The sequence below is a fragment of the Diabrotica virgifera genome, chromosome 1 (genome assembly GCF_917563875.1).
Source record: "Diabrotica virgifera virgifera chromosome 1, PGI_DIABVI_V3a".
Lineage (NCBI taxonomy): Eukaryota > Metazoa > Arthropoda > Insecta > Coleoptera > Chrysomelidae > Diabrotica > Diabrotica virgifera.
The window spans coordinates 236,500,854-236,522,203 of record NC_065443.1 but is presented as its reverse complement, the minus strand read 5'-3'; the positions used below and the strand labels follow the sequence as shown (position 1 = coordinate 236,522,203).

The following is a 21,350-nucleotide window of genomic DNA, read 5'->3' as shown; positions in this document are numbered from 1 at the left end:
ATAACTCGAGAACGACTGAATAGATTTTTATGAATTTTTCCACGTATATTCGACCGGACTGAGAATAGGTTGTTATTTATTTTTCATCTGCCTACGTCATAACGGGGGCTGCCCCCCTAATATATTTTTTTATTTTTTGGTCAGACTGTTTTTTCTTAATTTTTGTGTGATGTGGAAGAGAAAGGTAAATACTTCCCTAAATTTACACTTTTCTATCTTCAACCGTTATTTTTTAATAGCCATCTAAAATTTTACATCTTATATAGAAAAATCAATTGCTGTTCGTTAGTCTCGCTAAAACTCGAGAATAGCTGGACTGATTTGGCTAATTTTAATGTTGCCTTATTTGTGGAAGTTCAGGGAAGGTTTATACGGTTTTATATAGTCATTTTAGTAGCCACCAAAAATTTTACATCTATATGTATAAAATGCTCTTTTTACAGTGTTTGTTGCCATACTCCTCCGAAACCACTTGACCGATTTTTATGAAATTTGGCAGGTATATTCGACCGGTCTGGGTGTAGGTTGTTATCTATATTTCATACCCGTACGTCACAAGGGGGGTTGCTGATGACGCCATAACTCTCATAATAATGAGGTGAAAAATACTAAATTAAGTAAGTTGACTCTTAATTAACTGCTGAATTCCGAGCAGAACCGTACTAAAATTTTTTCTCTAGCACAATCGGTGTCCGAAATACAATATCTTAAGCCGTAGAAATATTCTGAGGACAGAAGAAGAACGAGCAACAAATTTCATCGAAGAAAAGTGCAACTGTTTAACTTTTGGACGTAAATTGGGCAACATATGAATTTTTTAATTTTTCGAAATTTTCAAAAAATATCTCTAAACCGAACTTTTTTGACGAACGGCAAGCAGGAAAAAAGTTCTGAGCACACAAAAAGAACAAGCAGCAAATTATAAAATGTTATTTAATTTTAATTAATTTTGTTTAATTTTATTTAATTTTATCTAATTTAAGTATTTTATTTATTTTCGTTTATTTTATTTTATTTCATTTTTTAATTCGATTTATTTTTTTATTTTATTTCATTTTATTTAATTTTATTCAGTTTTATTTATTTTTATTTAATTTTATGTCATTTTGTTTAATGATATTTAATTTTATTTTGATTAATCAACACCTATATGGTAGTTGGACAACCCTGAACCCAATTGTAAATACAGGGTTGTTTTGAATGTAGATAAAATAAAGCTGTTATATTCATTATAAGATAAACAAATCTAAGATTGTAACTGTTGCACTACAAACTTTATTTTGTTATAATTTTAACTATTTATAATGGGAAATAAGCCACAATATTATTAAAAAATGGTTTTTATTATTTTGTTACTTCTAACTAAACTTTATTACTTCAAACGTGTATATAATTAAAAATAATAATAAAACCTCATTCACATCGAGCATTTTTTCTTTATTAATTACGAATTCCTTTTGTTTGTTTTTAAGTTTATTGTATACAAAAGTTTGTTTTTATCTATTGAGGCAGTACGAAGTCTGCCGGGTCAGCTAGTAGTTACATAAATATAACATTTCACCCCATTTTTGTTTATCGAGGTTAGTTGTTAATTACATTTTTAATGACAGATCAGCCAAACTCCATTTCTTTTTCCTCTAGAGCTTATTGACAATCTGACCACTGACTAAGATTATTTAGCTTTAATTTTTTCGTCAATCGAACCTTTTTGTCTTCGATTTTGCCATGCTTTTCGACTCACATCATGTGCTTTTTTAAATTTTACAAATATACTAGGTTTGTTAATTCCACTCCCAATTGTCTAGTAATATAATGTTCGGTTTATAGCGTCCTCCGCCTTCCTGTTTCCAGTCTCCATTCACCTCTATCGGCCCAGTCTCCTGGCCATAGATCTCTCTTTGATATTGTATTTTGGACTCACATCAAGTTGTGATGTTTTTTATCTTTCTTGTTTTTTTTTCGCTCAGGTGGTTGCCAATCCAATATTAACTCGGCAAGCGATAGTCTGTCATTATCTGTACGTGTCCCTACCAAATACTTGCTGTATTTCTTCTATGATGTTCTGTCCATGATTTGTCTTATTCTGTCTTTTGTTACCTGCATCATGCTGCACTTCCAAAACTATATAGGAGTTTGATTCCGTTCTTGTACTGAGTTTCCGGATTTCACATCCATAAAGTAGATGAAGTATTGGCTAGTAAATGTAGTAATTATTTTAGTTGTTACTTATTTAAGGGGGGGGGGGTATGGTTTGAAATCAACATATCAAGCACATTTTTGTGAATTTTTTTTCGAAGCTATGGTACAATTATTTTATTTTTAAATTAAATAAACATATTAAGTACAATTCATAGAATATTTAGAAGAAAATTCAATCCAAAATATTGAAAAGTAAGCCATTGGTGACAAATTTTGACAGGCAGCTCACAAAAAAATGGATTTTGCGGTGGACATCAGAACTCGTTACTAGATCATACGAAACAAAAAATTCAAAAAGATTTAATTAGCTCACGAGGTCACACCGTCGAGTTTTTTTAATTTTTAATGATTTTTGAATTTTTAGTGTCACTCAGAAATCAAAAAAATGAATTTTTTGGAAAAAATTTTGTGAAAATCAATAGATTTATTATTGTTGAACAAAAAATAAGCAAAAAGAGAAAAATATCTCGACGTTTTTACCTCATGAAATGTCTAAAGAAAATCTGTGCAAAATATCAGGTAGATCGGAGTAGTTTTTCAGTTACAATGTCCACCGCATTTGAAAAAGCAGTTTTGAGAAAAATGCGTTTAAAGTTTTGACAACTACATCTTCATTTTCTTATTTGTCTGCCAAATCGTAAAGTGATGCACATTGGAATATGTTTTTTGAATCGAGGAGTAATCTACAAAAGAGAAGGCGAACAGTTGTTTAACGTTTCTCACTACGCTCAAGCGTGCTGGCGCGAAGTAGCGGCAAAGCGAGTCGAAGGTAGGGATATTCAACACGCTGTATCTCTGGTAATTTTACTCTAATTATTTTGAAATTTTCAGAGAGTATTCTTGAAAGTATGCACTTTTATTTGAAATAATAAAAAAAATTTAATATTTCAAACCATCCCCCCCCTCCCTTAATAACTGAGTATACGTGATCCTAGCCAATATTTTTACTTTCCTTATGAACTTCTTAAATGTTTTAAGTGAATTTAAATGAAATTTTTGAGCAAGGAAGAAGGAGCATCTAATGACTCTCCTCCTTATAAGTTTATTTTACTGTTGTATTAAATCTTGTGGCCACGTTCGCTGGAGTCTTCTGATTATTGACCCATTATTCTGGTAGAGATGTTGAATAAGTTCGTTGTCATGGTTTCTTGTTCGACTTTCATGGTTGATCGCTGCCAGCTGTATTTCATCTTTTACAAAGGGAATATTCAGATCATTGTGAATTGTGAGATTACTGAACATACCAGGGTGCGCCCGTAATTGATCTAACGACTTTTGATTGAAATCGTTGTGTGGTTGTGATGTATGTTAATTTAGCGCATCCCCAGAGATGGATACCGTACATCCAAATTGGTCTCAATATGGTTTTGTATAGGAATAATTCAATAATTCAAACAAATTTTGTTATTTAATGACAATTTGGATGTCCTACCAAGGAGCCAGTACATTTGTCTGAGCTTGAGATCCAACTGCCTACGTTTCATTTGGATGTGTTTATTCCTTGTTAGCCTTTGGTTGATGTGCAATCCAAGATATGTCACTTCTGTGCTGATGTGTGTATTGTTAAGTGTGAGTGGAGGACAGATTTCCCGGCGGATGGTAAATGTTACTTGTACTGACTTTCTTTCATTGATTTTAATTCTCCATTAATTATACCATTCTGCGAGTAGGTTTAGGTGGGTTTGGAGATGAGAAGAGGCATCTTCTGGATTCTCACTAGTTGATAGTACAGCTGCAAAGGAAACAATAATTGTAGTGTTGTGTTTGAATCGGCTTTTTTTGATGGTCCAAGTCTCTGAAGCGCAGATGGCAATAGGAAATATTCCTGCTTGAACTAGGCGTAATTTTGTATTTTTTGTAATGTCAGCGTTGTTCCATATTTTTGTGAGTTTGGCTGTTACCGATCTCGTCTTCGCATTGTCCAATGTTAGTAATAACGGAGTCTAAGGAACTAAATTGTCTGGCCACTTCGTAGCCTGTCATGTTTCTTATCCATATTTAGTTGTTTCTGATTCTATCGATGATCATTACTTTGGTTTTCTGTATATTTATTTTCAAACCATATTCCGTACTCACCATGCCTAGCCTATTCATAATTTGTTCCAGTTCTTCGTGTGAAGACGCCAATATAACAGTGTCATCAGCATAACGTAGGTTTTTGATTTTTTTTATGATACAGTGGAGGCCTTGGAAACAGAATAGAACAATGAAGATCACATAATATGCAATTTGCAGATCACTTCAAATATGCACGGTCTCGGGGTGAATGTAAATAGCAAGAAAGAAGAATAAAAGAAATTAGGAGGGGCTGATGTGTAAAATAGGGCAAATGAAGAAGCGAATATAGATTATTGGATATTTCACTGCCATTAACTTATGTATGTGTTCCCCGCTTTCTTATATCTTGCGTCATGTTTATTTCTTCTGTGGTCAAATCTTATGACTGTACGTTACTATAGTTTTAATATTTCAACTCTTCGCGGAAAACTGTAACGGAACGTTACTTAATGAAAATATTTTAATTAAAATCATTAATAATTTAATTTTTATAAAATGCTACTTTTCCATCTGGCAACACCTCCAACACTGCACATTAGTTCCACTAGTAGCCACTGTCGCAAGTACCAAGAAGGACTGTCAAATTTTTGAAAGTTTAGACTGTTAGCTCAATCTGTGCGTTCGGACGACCACAGCGGCTGGACAGCTGAGCCAGCAGTAGCTGTCAGACGTCACCGCTGGAAGCCAGCCGCTGAGAGATTTACTAAGCTTTCCCTATCACGGCTGGATACAACTACTCAGCCGATTTCTGCTGACCGCCAGCCGCTATGGTCGTCCGAACGCACCCAATAAGTAATTTCTCCAAGGGGCCGATGTCTGTTTGAAAAAAAAAATGAAATCCAATTTTAGTTATTACTTTAATTGCAGAATATGTGAATTAAGTTGAAGGAGGAAAAAATATTGTTTTGATTATTTATTTAAGAAGAAAAGTATATTAATTTGGTAGAATTTGGACAATCGCTTTCGGCCACTTGAAAACACTTAAAAGTTCATCCCAATAACACCAGGGATGAGTCAGGAGTTCTAGCAGCAGTCACTGGGTCACTGGGTAGCATAGGATATGGAACCATCTTTTTGAGTTGGATTTTCGGTTATCATCATTTTTTTTGTGGATATTTGGAAGGGACTTTACGTTTCTTTCTTATTCAGGATTGAAGTTAGTTTGGTGTTGGACAGTGGTTTAAGTATTTCTTTTTTTATTATGATCAAAAACATTAATTTTTAAAATATTTGGAACATTAAGCATTTATTAAAAATATCAGATTAAATAAGTTACATTACACTTCACTTAAGTTTGCGTTTAACATATTTTTCCAAACAAAAACAAAAGAAACAATTTAATATTTTCAATTCTTTTAAATAATTAATACCTCCTCTTCAAGGCTTAAATTTTGTCTTTTTCTAATCAATTTATTTCTTTTGTTTCTTTTCTCACTTGTAAATGTAATTGAGCTCAAATATCCGGAGAAAATTTGGTAATTTTTTTATATATTATAACTAATTAACCTTGGCTTTCATCCCCCTCAGGGTAGATTGTCGATTTAACTTGTATTTGATTGTTCTAACCGCACGACTAGGTAACGAGTTCTATCTCCAGTAGCGTGTTGGTTCATTTTTATATTATAAATTGGATTTGACATTTCAAACCAATTTTTAGGGCTGGACTTTGTTCACCCTTTGTTTAAACTTTACTCTAACCGTAGGCTGTACATACTTTTATGGTAAAATATTTCTTGGGGTAATTTTAGGATATACATTATTGGTATACTAATTTATTGTACATATTGATAAAAGTTAAATATACTATTGATTGGGTTGTATAATATTTTTTTGTTACCTAGTTTGTTTGTCATGTTTACCTATAGTTACTAATTTTATTCGCATAGCAACTAACTAGCACTACTGCAGCAATATTAGATACCTGGGAGAGCCATACTCAACGCTCTTCTGGCGCCCACGATTTATTGTTATTCTGCTATATTTTCTAGCCTCTGTTCATCTTAATATCCTCTTTTATAGCAATCATCTATATTCTGTAGATCTACTGTCTTTGACGGCATGAAAATTGGCCGAAACCATCCTTGAGTATAAGTGGTCATTCTCTTATACACCCTGCTAGCCTAATTGCATTCAGTTTCATCCTTCTACTTCTGTTTCTGTTATTAGTTCACCATCTGAGTCTTTTCAATTCTCATTCTCATACAAGTACTACTGCAAAGGTAGTATTTTGTTATATCAGCTTCCCAACGTAGAAGCCCCTTCATCAGGGCCGTAACTACGATGTTGGGGGCCCCGGGGCAAACGTGATCTGAGGGCCCCTACCGTGGGGTCTGGGGTTTATCCCCCAGCGGAATGGGGAGTTCGGAAAAATGCTTGATATTTAACCCCTTGAAAACTCATTTTAATGCATTTCATAACTGAAGTTTCTTGTACCTACATATTGCTATTTTGTGTTGACAAAACACAAAAATTTTGAAATCACCTTATTTTAAGTTAAATAATTTTGCAAGTACTATCTTATCTGTTTTATGCAAGTAGGTAAATTGTTCGGCTACAATGTGGTTCCTTTCACGTACCAATATGTGGTCTGGGGTAAATTGATTAAGACAATATAGCTGGGGCGGGGGCCCCATATTCCGGTTGCATTTTAGTTTTTATTTAGCCAAAATGACTAATTTTCTCAGTAACAATTTATATCTTTACGAAAGGTCTCGGGGCCCCAGCTTAGCCCGGGCCTCCTCTTGCAATGGTATTTTAGGTTTTATTACGCCAAAATATCTAATTTCCTAGGTAATAATTTAAACTTTTAATTTATGGTCTTGGGGGGCCCCAGCTTAGCCCCCTGAACTTTATGTTGAGGTCTAGGGTGCATCTGTAAGGTATTTTTAAAATTATGTAATTTGAAACTATTTCGTTTGGATCTGCTTTTAAAATACATATTCTTATTTTCCTCGTTAAAATCTATGCACGGCCAACAAAACAAGGGCCCCTTCGGGTTGCCCCAATGGTAGTTACGGCCCTGCCCTTCATTTTAATACACTTGCTTTCCTTTCTTTTCCTACTTCTGTTGGAGTTTATATATTTCACCCAACTTTTACTCCAACAGAAGTTCTTCTTATTTGTTACAAAACGATATTATCACTTGGGTCTATAGTAACAACGGAATACCAATTATTATTATTTAGTTTCTAATGAATAAACAATTATTTGTAGGGAAGAGCAGAGAGCCTATGCCAAACAGAGAAATCTTAGAGGAAAAAGGGAAAAGTCTGAAAACAATGGCGAAATAGAAGAGCCTTTAGATAACAATATACCTCCTTCGTTATCAATTTTGTTTTCGGCACACGAATTTCTGGGTAAGTAGAATATTTGGAATTCAAACCCTAATAACTAAATGTTCGGACAAACGAAAATTTATTGAAAACGTTCATCAAAATTTATTGAAAACGTTCAACCTTGCTTATGGAATAAAAGAACGAAATAAATAATACATTAAAGTCTAATATTAATAATAAACTATTGAAATGGCTTTCTGAAATATGGTGGAGAAGGACTACATCGCCAAATCAACTAGTTAATTACACAAATATGGTTAGAAGAAAGGATACCAGCAAAATGGAAGGAAAGCATTATAGTGCCCATCCACAAGAAAGGAGACAAAACAAAATGCGCGAATTATAGAGGAATGTCACTGCTAAACACGACATATAAAATCCTCTCAAACATCATTTTTAGTAGACTAACGCCTTATGCTGAAAATGTCCGAGGAGAATATCAAGCCGGTTTTAGGGCAAACATATCAACAATAGATCAACTATTCACGCTGAGACAGCTTCTAGAAAAGGGATGAGACTATAACAGACTCTTCATAGACTTTCGATAGTCATATATGATAGCGTAGAAAGAAGCCAAGTATGGAATGCCATGGCGGAGTTCTCAATACCAAAGAAACTCATTCGGATGACCAATCCACTGTTGGATATAGGTCTCCCTCAAGTCAGCGAATCTCAAATGACTAAGTATTTCTCCGTTGATATTAATTCCTTTTTCACTCAGATTTGCGTTCGTAAACATATGCTCTAATAATGTTGTAAACATTTTTGGCGAAATTGTGTCCCCTTGTCGCACTCCCCGTTTTATTTTAAATGCGTTGGTCTTTTTATCTGCCAGTTTCACGCTTGCTGTCGCATTTTGATAGATGTATTTAATCATGTTTATATAGCGATGATCTATACGACACTCTGTTAAGGCTTTTAACATTTTTTGATGACTTATTGTGTCAAAAGCTTTTTCGTAGTCAACAAATATTAGAACCAATGGCTTTTTATATTCAACACTCTTTTCTATTAAGTTCTTAATTACTTGTAAATGATCATTTGTGCCATATCCTGCTCTAAAACCTGCTTGCTCTTTTGGCTGATAGAAATCCAACTTACTTCCTAGTCTGTTGGTAATAACTCTTGTGAATAGCTTATATACTTGTGACAACAAGCTAATGGGTCGGTAGTTTCTAAGGTCGCTGATATCTCCCTTCTTGTGGAGTAAGATAATTTCTGCGTTGTTCCACTGCGTCGGTGTTATCGCTTGGCACATACATTTAATAAATAATTTAGCAAGTGCCAGGAGAAGTTTATTTCCTCCTAGTTTTATGCTTTCAGTCATTATTTTGTCTTCACCTGGGGATTAATTGTTCTTCATCTTTTGAAGCGCATTTTTAATTTCGCCAATAGTAATGTTCGGCATTAACTCTGAGCCTTGATTCTCTATTTTTGGTAAAGGGCACCTTTCATCGGATTCACTTGTTTCATAAAGTTGTTTGTAGAAGTCTTTTACTGTTCTCACTATTTCTTCCTTATCAGTCACAATGTCGTCTTGTTTATTTCGTAACTTATGTATGTTCTTTTTTCCTGTGGACATGTTGTGTCTTAGAACTTTCAGACTTCTATTTTCCTCTACAACCTTCTCTCATGTTATGTTGCCTTATGTCATTTCGGATCTCTCTGTTTATTGTTTTACTGAGTTGAGTAAGTTCTGCTTAGTGTTATACCTGTCCCTTAGCCTCCTTCTTTCTTCTATAAGATTTTTAGTGTTGAGACTTATTTTTTCATGTTTTTTCTTCCTTTTATGACAACACAACTTCTCCGCTTCTTTAATCGCATTTACAATACTTTCGTTTAGAACTTAGACCTCTGTTTCGTCGTTGATTTGCAGAGTGTGGTCAATGATGTCACGAAAGTGGTCTGTATTTTTAGGCGGGGTCCATTTACCCTTGTCTGATTTTATCATTTTTGTTCGTTCATTCTTTAAATTGAAAGTCTGTATGGAGAGTGGAATATCTAAAGTACGTGTAAATAATAAACTGTCTGGCAGCTTTGAAATCAACACTGGACTCCAACAGGGTGATGCGTTATCTCCACTACTTTTTCACCTTGTATTAGAGAAAGCCTTGAGGTCGGCCGAAATAAAAACAGAACTGCTATCGGTTGAAGGTCCCAAGCTATTACTATGACATTGATCTCGATGGAGACTCCATCCTATCCATAAAAGACATTTTCAACAAGGTGGAAGGATCAACAAGCGAAGTAGGGCTGAGGATTAACGAAGAGAAGACGAAATATGTTCAACACCTTCAATTTAGAAAGATTACAACGTTGTTAAGTATCTGGGGGCCGTAATCACAGCTGACAACGATGCTACTGAAGAAATAAACAAAGACAGAATCAAATCGGCAAATCGCTGTCTATACGCACTGGATAAACTTATAAAAATCAAAAAATCTTACAAGAAGTTCCAAGATCAAAATCTATAAATCCATCGTCAGACCTGTACTAACATATGGATGCGAAACGTGGATTATGACCAAAGCAAACGAAGAAAAGGTCAGACGTTTTGAACGAAAAATTTTCGGACCTCACCACGACATTAACACAAACCAGTATAGGATCAGAACCGATATCGAATTAAAAGCACTTTACAATAGAGAGTTATCAAGTAACCCTAGGAGAATACGGTAACGCTATTTTACTGTATACTTTACATGTTATTTATAACGTTACCGTATTCTCATAGAGTTACTTGATAACTCTCGAATGACACCGATATTGTCCAAGAAATTAAATCACAGCGACTAAGATGGACAGGCCACGTGCACAGACTTCATAACGAGAGGCTTGTAAGACTGGTATGGGAGGAGATTTCTACAGACAAAAGACCACTCGGACGTCCCATAATGCGATGGAGAGATAACATCCAAGCAGGTCTCCGGAAAATAAACATTCCATTTGACCCTAGGTTGATGGAAGACCGAACAAATTGGAAAAAAGTTGTAGTCAACCAGGACCCACCCAGGGTTGTAGCGCTACGTGATGATGATGTATGAAATGGCTTGGTTTCTATAAAGATTCTTTACAGCCACTTGTAACATACCTCTAGCAAAAAGCGCTGATAAAATATTTATTCAAAAATCGCCAAAGTAAGTGCGACACATCTTAAGAGGATCGGAACGTATTTTCGGCTGCAATGCTATTCAAATGGGGATTCATTTTTTTCAAATCCTGAGAAAACTAATAAGTATTTTGGAAAAATTTAAACGCAGAATGAAAGATTACCTTATTAGCGAGGGCCGAAAGTCCCTGAGAACTTCTACAATGTTTATTTTAATAAGTTACAGGGGTGAAAAAACTAAGAGAAAATTTAGTGTGATTTTTAAATTCAAATATCTCATTCAAAATAAACTTTTTATTTATTCTAAGGGACTTTCGGCCCTCGGTAATAATTTAGTCTTTCATTCTGCGTTTAAATTTTTCAAAAATATTTATTGGTTTTTTCAGGATTTGAAAAAAATGAACACAATGCCGTGGTAATATTTTCCAAATCTGTCTTTGTCTTACAACGCACTCAGCCGAATATAATATTGTCAGCATATATTGTCAGTCAGACACTGACAATCAGTGACAGTTTTAAATATTTGACATTGCATCGGGAATATTTTGAGAAATTGATTAAATATTATTGATATATAGTGTATTTGATAAATAATTGATTTAAGACGTGAACTTAATAAAAAGTTATTTATTGTGTATTAATTGTGAAAGATCCAAGCAGAGAATACATCAGATATATCCTGTGATCCAAGTATTTTGTTGTTAGAGATGTTCAAAATTGTAAGCGTTCCAAAATAACAACATATTATTAAAAAATCACTTTAACACTTTTCCTCTTTTCTCGATTGATTATTAGTTTTTGTTGTACAAATAAATTATTACAATCACTGAAAACATAGTTAGTGAAAAAATTATCACCTTTATTAACTGAATTAATAATTTGCAATTATAAAAATAACAGTTATCCAAGAACATTCAAAAGCCATCTCTTTAAATTAATTATGAGATTTTCAAGTAGAATGACATTCTAGTAATGTTTACATATCCACACCAGTGTGAATTTTACTACACGTAATTTGCCGTGTAAAGACAGAAAAAGTAGGGATACACGTAAAATATTTGCGAATTATGTACCCATAGCCTTAAATTTTGTCAATTATTAATTAAAAAATATTGTCATGGTAACGACAAATTGCTTAGATCTTGTTAAGAGGATGGGTACGTATTTTCGGCTGCAATGCTATTTAAATGAGGATTCATTTTTTTTTTTCGAATCCTGAGAAAACTAATAAGTAGAGAGCGGAATATATGCAACACAACATTACCAAAATATGCGCATATATATGCATTACTTTTACTACAAATATGCAGGTATTTTTTCTAAATTTGTCTAAATATGCAAATGCATATTAAAAATACTCAAAAATAAAACAATATATTAAGTCGTAAGATCTTCAGAAAAGTTGCCTTCAAAAATACGTACAACTTTCCTCAAACAATCGAAGCCCTCATTTTGTTCTAAAACATTTTTTAATTTATTTCTAATTGTAATCCCTGTATTTCCGGGAATTTTTTGACAAAAAAAAGTTGAAAAAGTGTTAACAAGATTAACCGAATCACTTAATTGTAAATTCCTTTGTTCTAATGACTTTATTAGATCTGGTAAAAAACTAAAATTAACTTTTATGAACATAAGTTCTTTAGCAATTTGTACGTTACTTAAAGAACAAAGTACGTTACTTAAGCTGAAGAACAAAAGCGGAATTGTGTACAATTTGATGGATTTTTGTATTTTGATGCTTCTCTCTATGTCCGTCTTTATAGAAGTAAAAGCGAATTTGTCGAATAAAAACACTATTTCCAGAAAAATTTCTTTTGTGGGACATGATGCTTTTGTTTGTCAGTTCCTCATTTAAAAAATGAAATGTGAAAATGAATGTAACTTACAATTTTGGAACAGGCCTTGCAAAATACTTTGTCTCCACTTAGCTTTAACTCGGGAAAACACTGTATCCAAGCACTTTTTTGAATGGTAGACATATTTAAATTTAATATATACCAATCACTTCAAAAACACTAAATACGGTACAACGTTTACTTTAAACAAATGTTGGCCGGAAACTGACAAAATAATTATTAGACCCTTAAAAGCAGGTAGGTACCTACGACTTGCTACGCTAATAAAATAATATTTTTCTGGGAACACCCATAATTGTTAAATTCAGGTAGTAATGGGAAAGTCCAGATGAGCGATAGATAGATAAATAACGAGCTCGTTCATATCGAAGTTATAAAATTCCAACTAAGAGAGGAAAATTTTAAACTTTTATATAATTTATTTTTAAAATATGCAAAATAAATCGTGTTTAGCTTAAATATGCAATGTTGTGTTTGTTGTCTGAAAATATGCATTATATTCATCTATATGCACTGTGCATATATTCCGCTCTCTACTAATAAGTATTTTTGAAAAATTTAAACGCAGAATGAAAGATTACGTTCTTACCGAGGGCCGAAAGTCCCTGAAAACCTCTATAATAATGTTTATTTTAATAAGTTACAGGGGTGAAAAACTAAGAGAAAATGTAGTATGATTTTTAATTTCAAATATCTCATTCAAAAGAAACTTTTTATTTATTCTAAGGGACTTTCGGCCCTCGATAATAATTTAGTCTTTCATTCCGCGTTTAATTTTTTTAAAAATATTTATTAGTTTTTTCAGGATTCGAAAAAAATGGACACCATGTCCGTGGTGATATTTTTCAAATCGAACATTCGCTATCTTTGTCATACAACGCACTGAGTCAAGTAGAATATGATGACAAGACAGTGACAGTTTTACATTTACATATTTGACATGGCATCGAGAATATTTTGAGTTGTTGATTAAATAATATTGATAGTGTATTTGATAAATAATTGATTTAAGACGTGAACTTAATAAAAAGTTATTTATTGTTTATTATTTATAGAATATCCAAGCAGAGAATACATCATATTCTGTGATCCAAGTATTTTGTTGTTAAAGATGTCCAAAATTGTAAGCGTTTCATAGTAACAATATATTATTAAAAAGTCGCTTTAACACTTTTCCTCTTTTCTCGATTGAGTATTAGTTTTTGTTGTACATATAAATTATTACAATCACTGAATACATAGTTAGTGAAAAAATTATCACAATTATTAACTGAATTAATAATTTGCAATTATACAAATAACAGTTATCCAAGAACATTCAAAAGCCATCTCTTTAAGTTAATGATGACATTTTCAAGTAGAATGACATTCTAGTAATATGTACATATCCATACCAGTGTGAATTTTACTACACGTAATTTGCCGTGTAAAGACAGAAAAAGTAGTGATAGCCGTAAAATATTTGCGAATTGTGTACCGATGGCCCTAATTCTACAGTTGCGGACGTACTTAAGCATTATCAAGAGAGTGGAAGTGTCCAATCCTAGTCCTGTCGCCAGGGGGGGTACAACGGCCTCGTTAATTCAGATGGACTTACTCAAGTTTTTTTTATGTATTTTGACCCGTAGAACACGAATTTTTTGGGTAACAGTTGATCCGGATGTCGATAAGATTGTTATAGACCAAGAACTTGAGGAATCAAATAACAGCGATTTTTGGCAAAACAAAACAATATTTTGTATTTTTTGGGCCATTTTAAGTAAAAAATATTTCTACAAGTTTTTTCGTAGGATGCACAGTTTTCGAGATAAACGCGGTTGAACTTTAAAAAAATCGAAAAATTGCAATTTTTGAACCCGAATAACTTTTGATTAAAAAATAAAATAGCAAGTCTGCTTACCGCATTTGAAAGTTTAAGTCAAATTATATCGGTTTTGATTATTTGCATTGGTAAAAATTTATTTTTTTATTATTTAACAAAGCTATAAACACGTAGGGTTTCCCGTGCTTTTACATGCGTTTTAACGCATGTAACGTAGAAATAGTCTTGATTGCACTAGTACCTATTCTACCTACTCGTTCGATTTTAAATGAGAAATCATAGAAACATCACTCACGCACTAGTTGTTTGTAGCTTTGTTTAGCAATAACACAATAAATTTTTAGCAATGCAAATAATCAAAACCGACATAATTTGACTTGAACTTTCAAAGGCGCTAAGCAGAATTGCTATTTTATTTTTTAATCAAAAGTTATTCGGGTTTAAAAATTGCAGTTTTTCGATTTTTTGAAAGTTCAACCGCGTTTATCTCGAAAACTGTGCATCCTACTAAAAAACTTGTAGAAATATTTTTTGCTTAAAATGACCCAAAAAATACAAAATATTGTTTTGTTTTGCCAAAAATCGCTGTTATTTGATTCCTCAAGTTCTTGGTCTATAACAATCTTATCGACATCCGGATCAACTGTTACCCAAAAAATTCGTGTTCTACGGGTCAAAATACATAAAAAAAATTTGGGTAAGTCCATCTGAATTAACGAGGCCGTTGTACCCCCCCTGGCGACAGGACTATCCATGGACAGGTCATCTAGCACGATTACAACAGAACAACACTTCCAGGCAATCCTTATGTCACAGTTTGGGGAAAGTAAACGCAGAGTAGGCAATTTAGATGCTGGGATCACTGATCTAACAAGAGTTGGACTTAAACTTGAAGAAGACTTGGGACGAGCGATATTCTACTTTATACACCAGTTAATAGGGAAAAAAATCATCGATTTCACGTAAAAATGTTAAGCAGGGTTTTGAAGGTTTTAAACGATAGATGAGGGATAAATGATGATAATTCCGTGAAGACGTACAGCTAATTTTTCTTCTTCTTTTTTTAAACAGTTACAAAGAATGAAAAACTCAGTTTTTTTACCATAAAATGTTTCTTGTGCATTTTAGAGAAAAATGTTTCAAATATATATTAAAGACCTTAAAAAGTTTTTTAATTTGGTGGGACCCATATTGAAATATATAAACAATTGACCGAGATAATTGTAAAAAACACTCATTTTTGCAGTAATTTATAAATATTAATACCTGTATTTTTTGCACAACGATATTTAATTTAACTACTTTAAATTATGCCAATTAATGGGTTATTTCAATGTGCTAAATTTCAACCAGATCGACCAAATAGTTTATAAGTTATTCAATTTGTTTATCCCAGAGAGCAATTGTTTAAACAACTGTTCTTGCCCTAACAGAGGCTGTAGAGATATTCTACAAATCGCAATCGATTATTTGCGACTTTAATTTTAAGATGTATTGAAAATGTTTAAAGATTTTATCAAAATTGTTATTAAAAAAACCGTCTTAAATAGACCCTACTTTTAGGCTATAAACAATTAGAATAACTTTGACAGTTTTTATGTTACACGCTTGTATGTAGGCTCACTGAAAAGCTGGTGAAAAAATACCCATTAAAATAGTAAAAAGGATTTTATATGACCAATAGAAATCAAGTTAGAATTTTTTTTTATTAAATCATATTTCCATTGTTTATAAACATAAAGAGCTGAAAATTAAATGAGTTGTTTAAAGAAATCTATATTTTATGACCCACTTCATAGATTGTATATGCAGTGAAAAAATAAAAAGTCATGACCCGTTCAACTGATGGTACCCAATTTGAAACACGTTGAAAAAATTTGCATTTTGCTATTACTTACTTTAATTTTACAATAATTTCATAAGAATTACTTATATTTATTTATAACTAAAAGTTGTGAAAGAATAAGACGCAATGTAGAAGACAGCTCAGGCCCAGAAATTAAATTGGTTGAAAACACGATCTTATCCATACAACAAAAAATATTTTTAGCAGTTAGTAAAAATAAAAAGCAATCGATTGAACTTTTATGTGCAGAGCTCAACAAATCTGGGTACCGAACTAAAGTAGTAGATGAAGATACAAACGTATTAATAGTGCAGACAGCTCTTTACGAACAGACATACTATATTATTATGAACCTGACAAAACCGTTGTAATAATTGGTAATGATACCGATATACTCATAATATTGGCGCAACTCTCTGCTCCGGACGATAACATATATTTTGAAAAAAAAAGGCGAAAAAGGAAAATATATCTATTATAGTTGTAATAGTTTTAAACATTCTCATCTAAGAAAATACGTTGGGTTCTTATATATTTTTACTGGGTGTGATACAACGTCTTCTTTTTTTAATCAAGGAAAATTCAAATTATTAACTGCATTGTCAGAAATGTTAGATCTGATAAATATTTTTTATGACGAGAATGCTAACAAGGAGGACATTATGAAAAATGGATGCGATATCATTATTGCTTTATATTCTGCTGCAATTGATGTTACACAATAACATTGACATTAAATGAGTTACGTTTTTTAAAATTTGTAAGAAATAAAGGGAAAAAATCTTTTAAATTTAAAAATTTGCCCCCAACAGAAGGTGCAGGTTATCAGCATTTACTTCGTGTTTATCATCAATTACAACACTGCTTAGGTAAAAAACTGGATGCTACCCAATATGGATGGAAAAAACTGATATGGGTTTTAAACCTATTTACACCTTAGATTGTTTGATTCCTGAAGAGATATTAAAACAAATAACATGTAAATGTTCAACGGGTTGCAAAAGTACAAGATGTGGCTGTAAAAAATATGGTATAAACTGTACGGATCTTTGTACAAACTATGCAGTGGAAGAAAAGGAGAAAAAATGTTGCAATCAAATGTTGCGCTGCAGTGGTTCTTGACGATGTCGAGTCAGATTTTGTAGAGGATGAACTGTAACTACAACTTGCCGATAAGCGATTTAGAAGTTATAGACGTTCACTAGAATAATCAAATTAAAATTCATAAACAATGTTTTATTCTTTATTTTTATACTTAATTATATGATTTTATTAAAATAATATATTACATAATATCAAAACAAATATACAACTTTAATTCTAATTATTGAACTTAAACATACATCATTAAATAGTGCAAAAATATTATTTCTACTTATTAGATGCCTACCTAGACAAATATTAATAGCTTCAGTAAATTAAATCGTAATAAAACAAAAATTAGTTTTTTAAAAACTATTAAGGGATTTTAATACTTTTTAATTGTTTCAAATAAAAAAATAAATAAAAATAATGTAGTGTACCAATTTATAATTATTTTATATTTATATAAAAATATACTTTATTTAATAAAATTTAAAGAATTTTTACGAAATACTTGTAAAATTCAATTACATACTTTTATAGTAAAATTGAATCAATTTATTTCCACAGGATTTTCGAATTTTTCCAGAAGGTGAAATTTGCATAATTTTTATTATTTTCTTGACCTACCCCAGTTAAAAAAAGAAGGTTGCGCGCGCTATGGAATGTGATATTAGGTTTGTTCTAGCATCAGTTTCAAACCATCAGCGAATAGCGGACCAGCGCGAGTAGAGGGGATAGCACTGGTGACTGTATTATGTTCACTCACTGACTAACTGTTTGCTGACGGTTTCTGACTAGTTTGACTGTTTGCTAGAACAAACCTAATATATTGCAGTTTTTTTCCAAAAAAGGAAGCGAAGCTCGAACAGTTCCCACCTTCACTTTCGTTGGTGGTGTTTCACGAGTACCATCTATTTAACGGGTCATAAGTTTTTATTATTTCACTGCATATGCAATCTATAAAATGGATCATAAAAATAAAGATTACCATATACAATATTATGTTCAATTTTCAGCTCTTAATGTTTATAAACAATGCAAAATTTGATTTACTAAAAAAATACTTGATTCCTATTTTGGTCATAGAAAATTATTTTTTCTTTTTTAATATGTATTTTTTCACCAGCTTTTCAGTGAGCCTACATGCAAGCGTGTGACATAAAAACTGTCAAAGTTATTCTAATTGTTTATAACCTAAAAAGTAGGGTCTTTTTCAAACGGTTTTTTTAATAACAATTTTAATAAAATATTAAATTTTTTTTAACATATCTTAAAAATAGATCTCGAATAATTGATTGGGATTTGCAAAATATCTCTAAAGTCACAACCCATAAACTATTTGGTCGATCTGGTTGAAATTTAGCACACTTAAATAACCCATTAAATGGCACAATTTAAAGTACTTAAATTATATATCATTATGCAAAAAGTGAAGTTATTAATATTTATAAATTAGTGCAAAAATGAGGGTTTTTTGCAATTATCTAGGTCAATTGTTTATGTATATTAATATGAGTACTATCAAATTAAAGATCTTTTTAAGATCTACAACACTTATTTAAAATATTTTTCTCTAAAATGAACAAGAAACGTTTTATAGTCAAAATACTGAGATTTTCATTCTTTGTAACTGTTCAAAAAAAAAGAAGAAGAAAAATTAGCTGTACGTCTTCACGGAATTATCATCAGTTATCTCTCATCTACCGTTTAGCACCTTCAAAACCCTGTTTAACATTTTTTCATGATTTTTTTTCTTTTAACTGGGGTATTAGGTTTATAGCACCAGTGATAAGAATGAATAATACTAGTTAGTTAGTCGTTATAATCTTAATATAAACCTATGATTTATAATTTTCTAGAGGCATGACTCTTTCTATCTATGGCAACTATTGCCCTCTTTTTACTCTTTATAATTCTATCATGCTTGCCGTCGTTTTTATTTGGTCGTCCTTGTTCGGAATTGATCCGCTCATTTTCTTTGATTTTTACCTTCAAATCAATTTTCATTAGAGCGATCGTATATTATAGTCGAGGAAATGAAGCATTTTGGCTCGCAATTTTTTCGTCCAGCATGGATTTACTTGAAATTTTCACAGAAGGTAGGGAATAGTCCAAGGATCATTTTCTATATCATGCCGCTGTACGCTAAAACCTTGAGGGTGGTTGCCACCCCATCTCGGGGGCGGGAATTTTTTATTACATTTTAACCATGTAAATCGATGTAAAAAGTAATTCTAAGAAAAATATGTTTTTTACATTTTCTTCGTAAAACTAATATTTTTCGACTTATTCGCGTTTGAAAGTAACAGTTTTTCGACGAAAAAATCGACTATTTTAGAGGGTTTTTTTGAGAACATCTCAAAAATATGCATTTAATCAAAAGAATTGTAGATATCAAAATTGTATCTTTTAGTAACATAAACCAAATTCTTTCTCTGTAATATCTTTAAGACCAATACAAACCGAGATACGGCATGTTAAAAGTTAGCTTTTTTCGTCAAATGCATAATTTGAAATATTCAAAGCCAAATAACGGAAAAACTTTGCATTTTTCAAGGAAAGCTTAAATAATATTTTTTCAAGTGTATAGTTAGACCTTTCAAAAAATAATAATAAAAAGTTTCTAGCCTGAAAATTAAGCGACTTATGATCAAAAAAAGTCGGTACCTGGCCTTTTCTATGAAAAAATCAGTGAAAACAACCCCCTAACTACCCCCCTAATTAAAAATTGGTCTTTACCTTTATATAATTCCTTTTATATTTGTATTATCAATACACCCAACCAGTTTGACTTATTTAAGGCCGGCCATTGGTAATGTTACAAGTATAGGCGATCCCATCACCTTTATAAAGTACACCACTCATAATCTAGAGCATATATGTATACCGAAAAATGCTTAACCTACTAACAATATATCTCGCTAATTACAGCCATATTTTTGCTACCCTACCTGTTGTGTATTGTTTATAAAAAAATGTGAAAGTTTTGCTTTTTTCTCAATAAATATAAGAGCGTTTATATCTAAATTACTCAAGTATTTAAATGAATTTCATGATAAAAGTCCGTTTAGCACTAGCCTATATGTAACGGAAGGATGTAACGTTAAAAAAATGTGAATCAATAAAGTACTTTTTGCGTGGTGTACTTTTAAAATAAATTTCTGGAATTAATAGAAATTGGCATGTGAAACGTAAATCTTGTACATATAATACACAAAAAGTATAGGAATCTGTAAGAATCTAAGCTCTGTTAATGTAGCAATTATGTATAAGATGGCGCTACGAAAAAAATTAAATAAACATCAAAAATTCAGGAGCGTAATGGCCCGTTTGAAACTTTCCTTAGGAAATTTCGGTACTTGACAAATATGAGTTTATTAGGGGTCCGGACAAATAATCCCGGACAAAAAATCCCCACAAATTATCCCCGGACAAAAAATCCAAGGACAAAAAATCCCCACAAATAATCCTCACAAATAATCCCCACAAATAATCCCCGGACAAATAATCCCCACAAAAAATCCCGGACAGATAATCCCCACAATTTTTTTTTGACAAAATATCCCCGCAAAAAATCCCGGACAAAAAATCCCCAAGAAATATTTTTGCCGAATAAAGTTGTCAAATGAATGCTTATAATCCAAGGATGGTACTAAAGATGAGAAATTTAGACTGTCTGTCCGTCGGTACGTCCGACCGCGCATATAACTACTCCGTCATTATGCCAGGTAGAATGACACATGAGGGGTCGAATGAACGGTTATAATCCAACAATGGTACTACAGATGAGCAATTTGGTCCGTCGGTCTGCTTGACCACGAATATAACTCCTCCATCACTGTACCAGGTAGAATGACAAATAAGGTGTCGAATGAAAGCTTATAATCCAAGGATGGTACTAAAGATGAGAAATTAGACCAAGGCTGTCTGTCCATCGGTCCGTCCGACCGCGAATGTAACTACTCCGTCAATATGCCAGGTAGAATGACAAATGAGGTGTCGAATGAATGGTTATAATCCAACGATGGTACTAAAGATG

General features: G+C 32.4%; 1 protein-coding gene across 5 annotated transcripts in view; it reads left to right on the top strand.

The window, feature by feature from the left end:
* Positions 1-21,350, top strand: part of LOC114326725 (calcineurin-binding protein cabin-1) — a 262,120-nt gene that overhangs the window by 85,151 nt on the left and 155,619 nt on the right. For all 5 annotated transcript variants that reach the window (XM_050648086.1, XM_050648079.1, XM_050648068.1 and 2 more), the window contains exon 8: positions 7,471-7,613. In XM_050648086.1, coding sequence (XP_050504043.1) covers positions 7,471-7,613 — 143 coding nt within the window. The remainder of the gene's footprint in view (positions 1-7,470; positions 7,614-21,350) is intronic.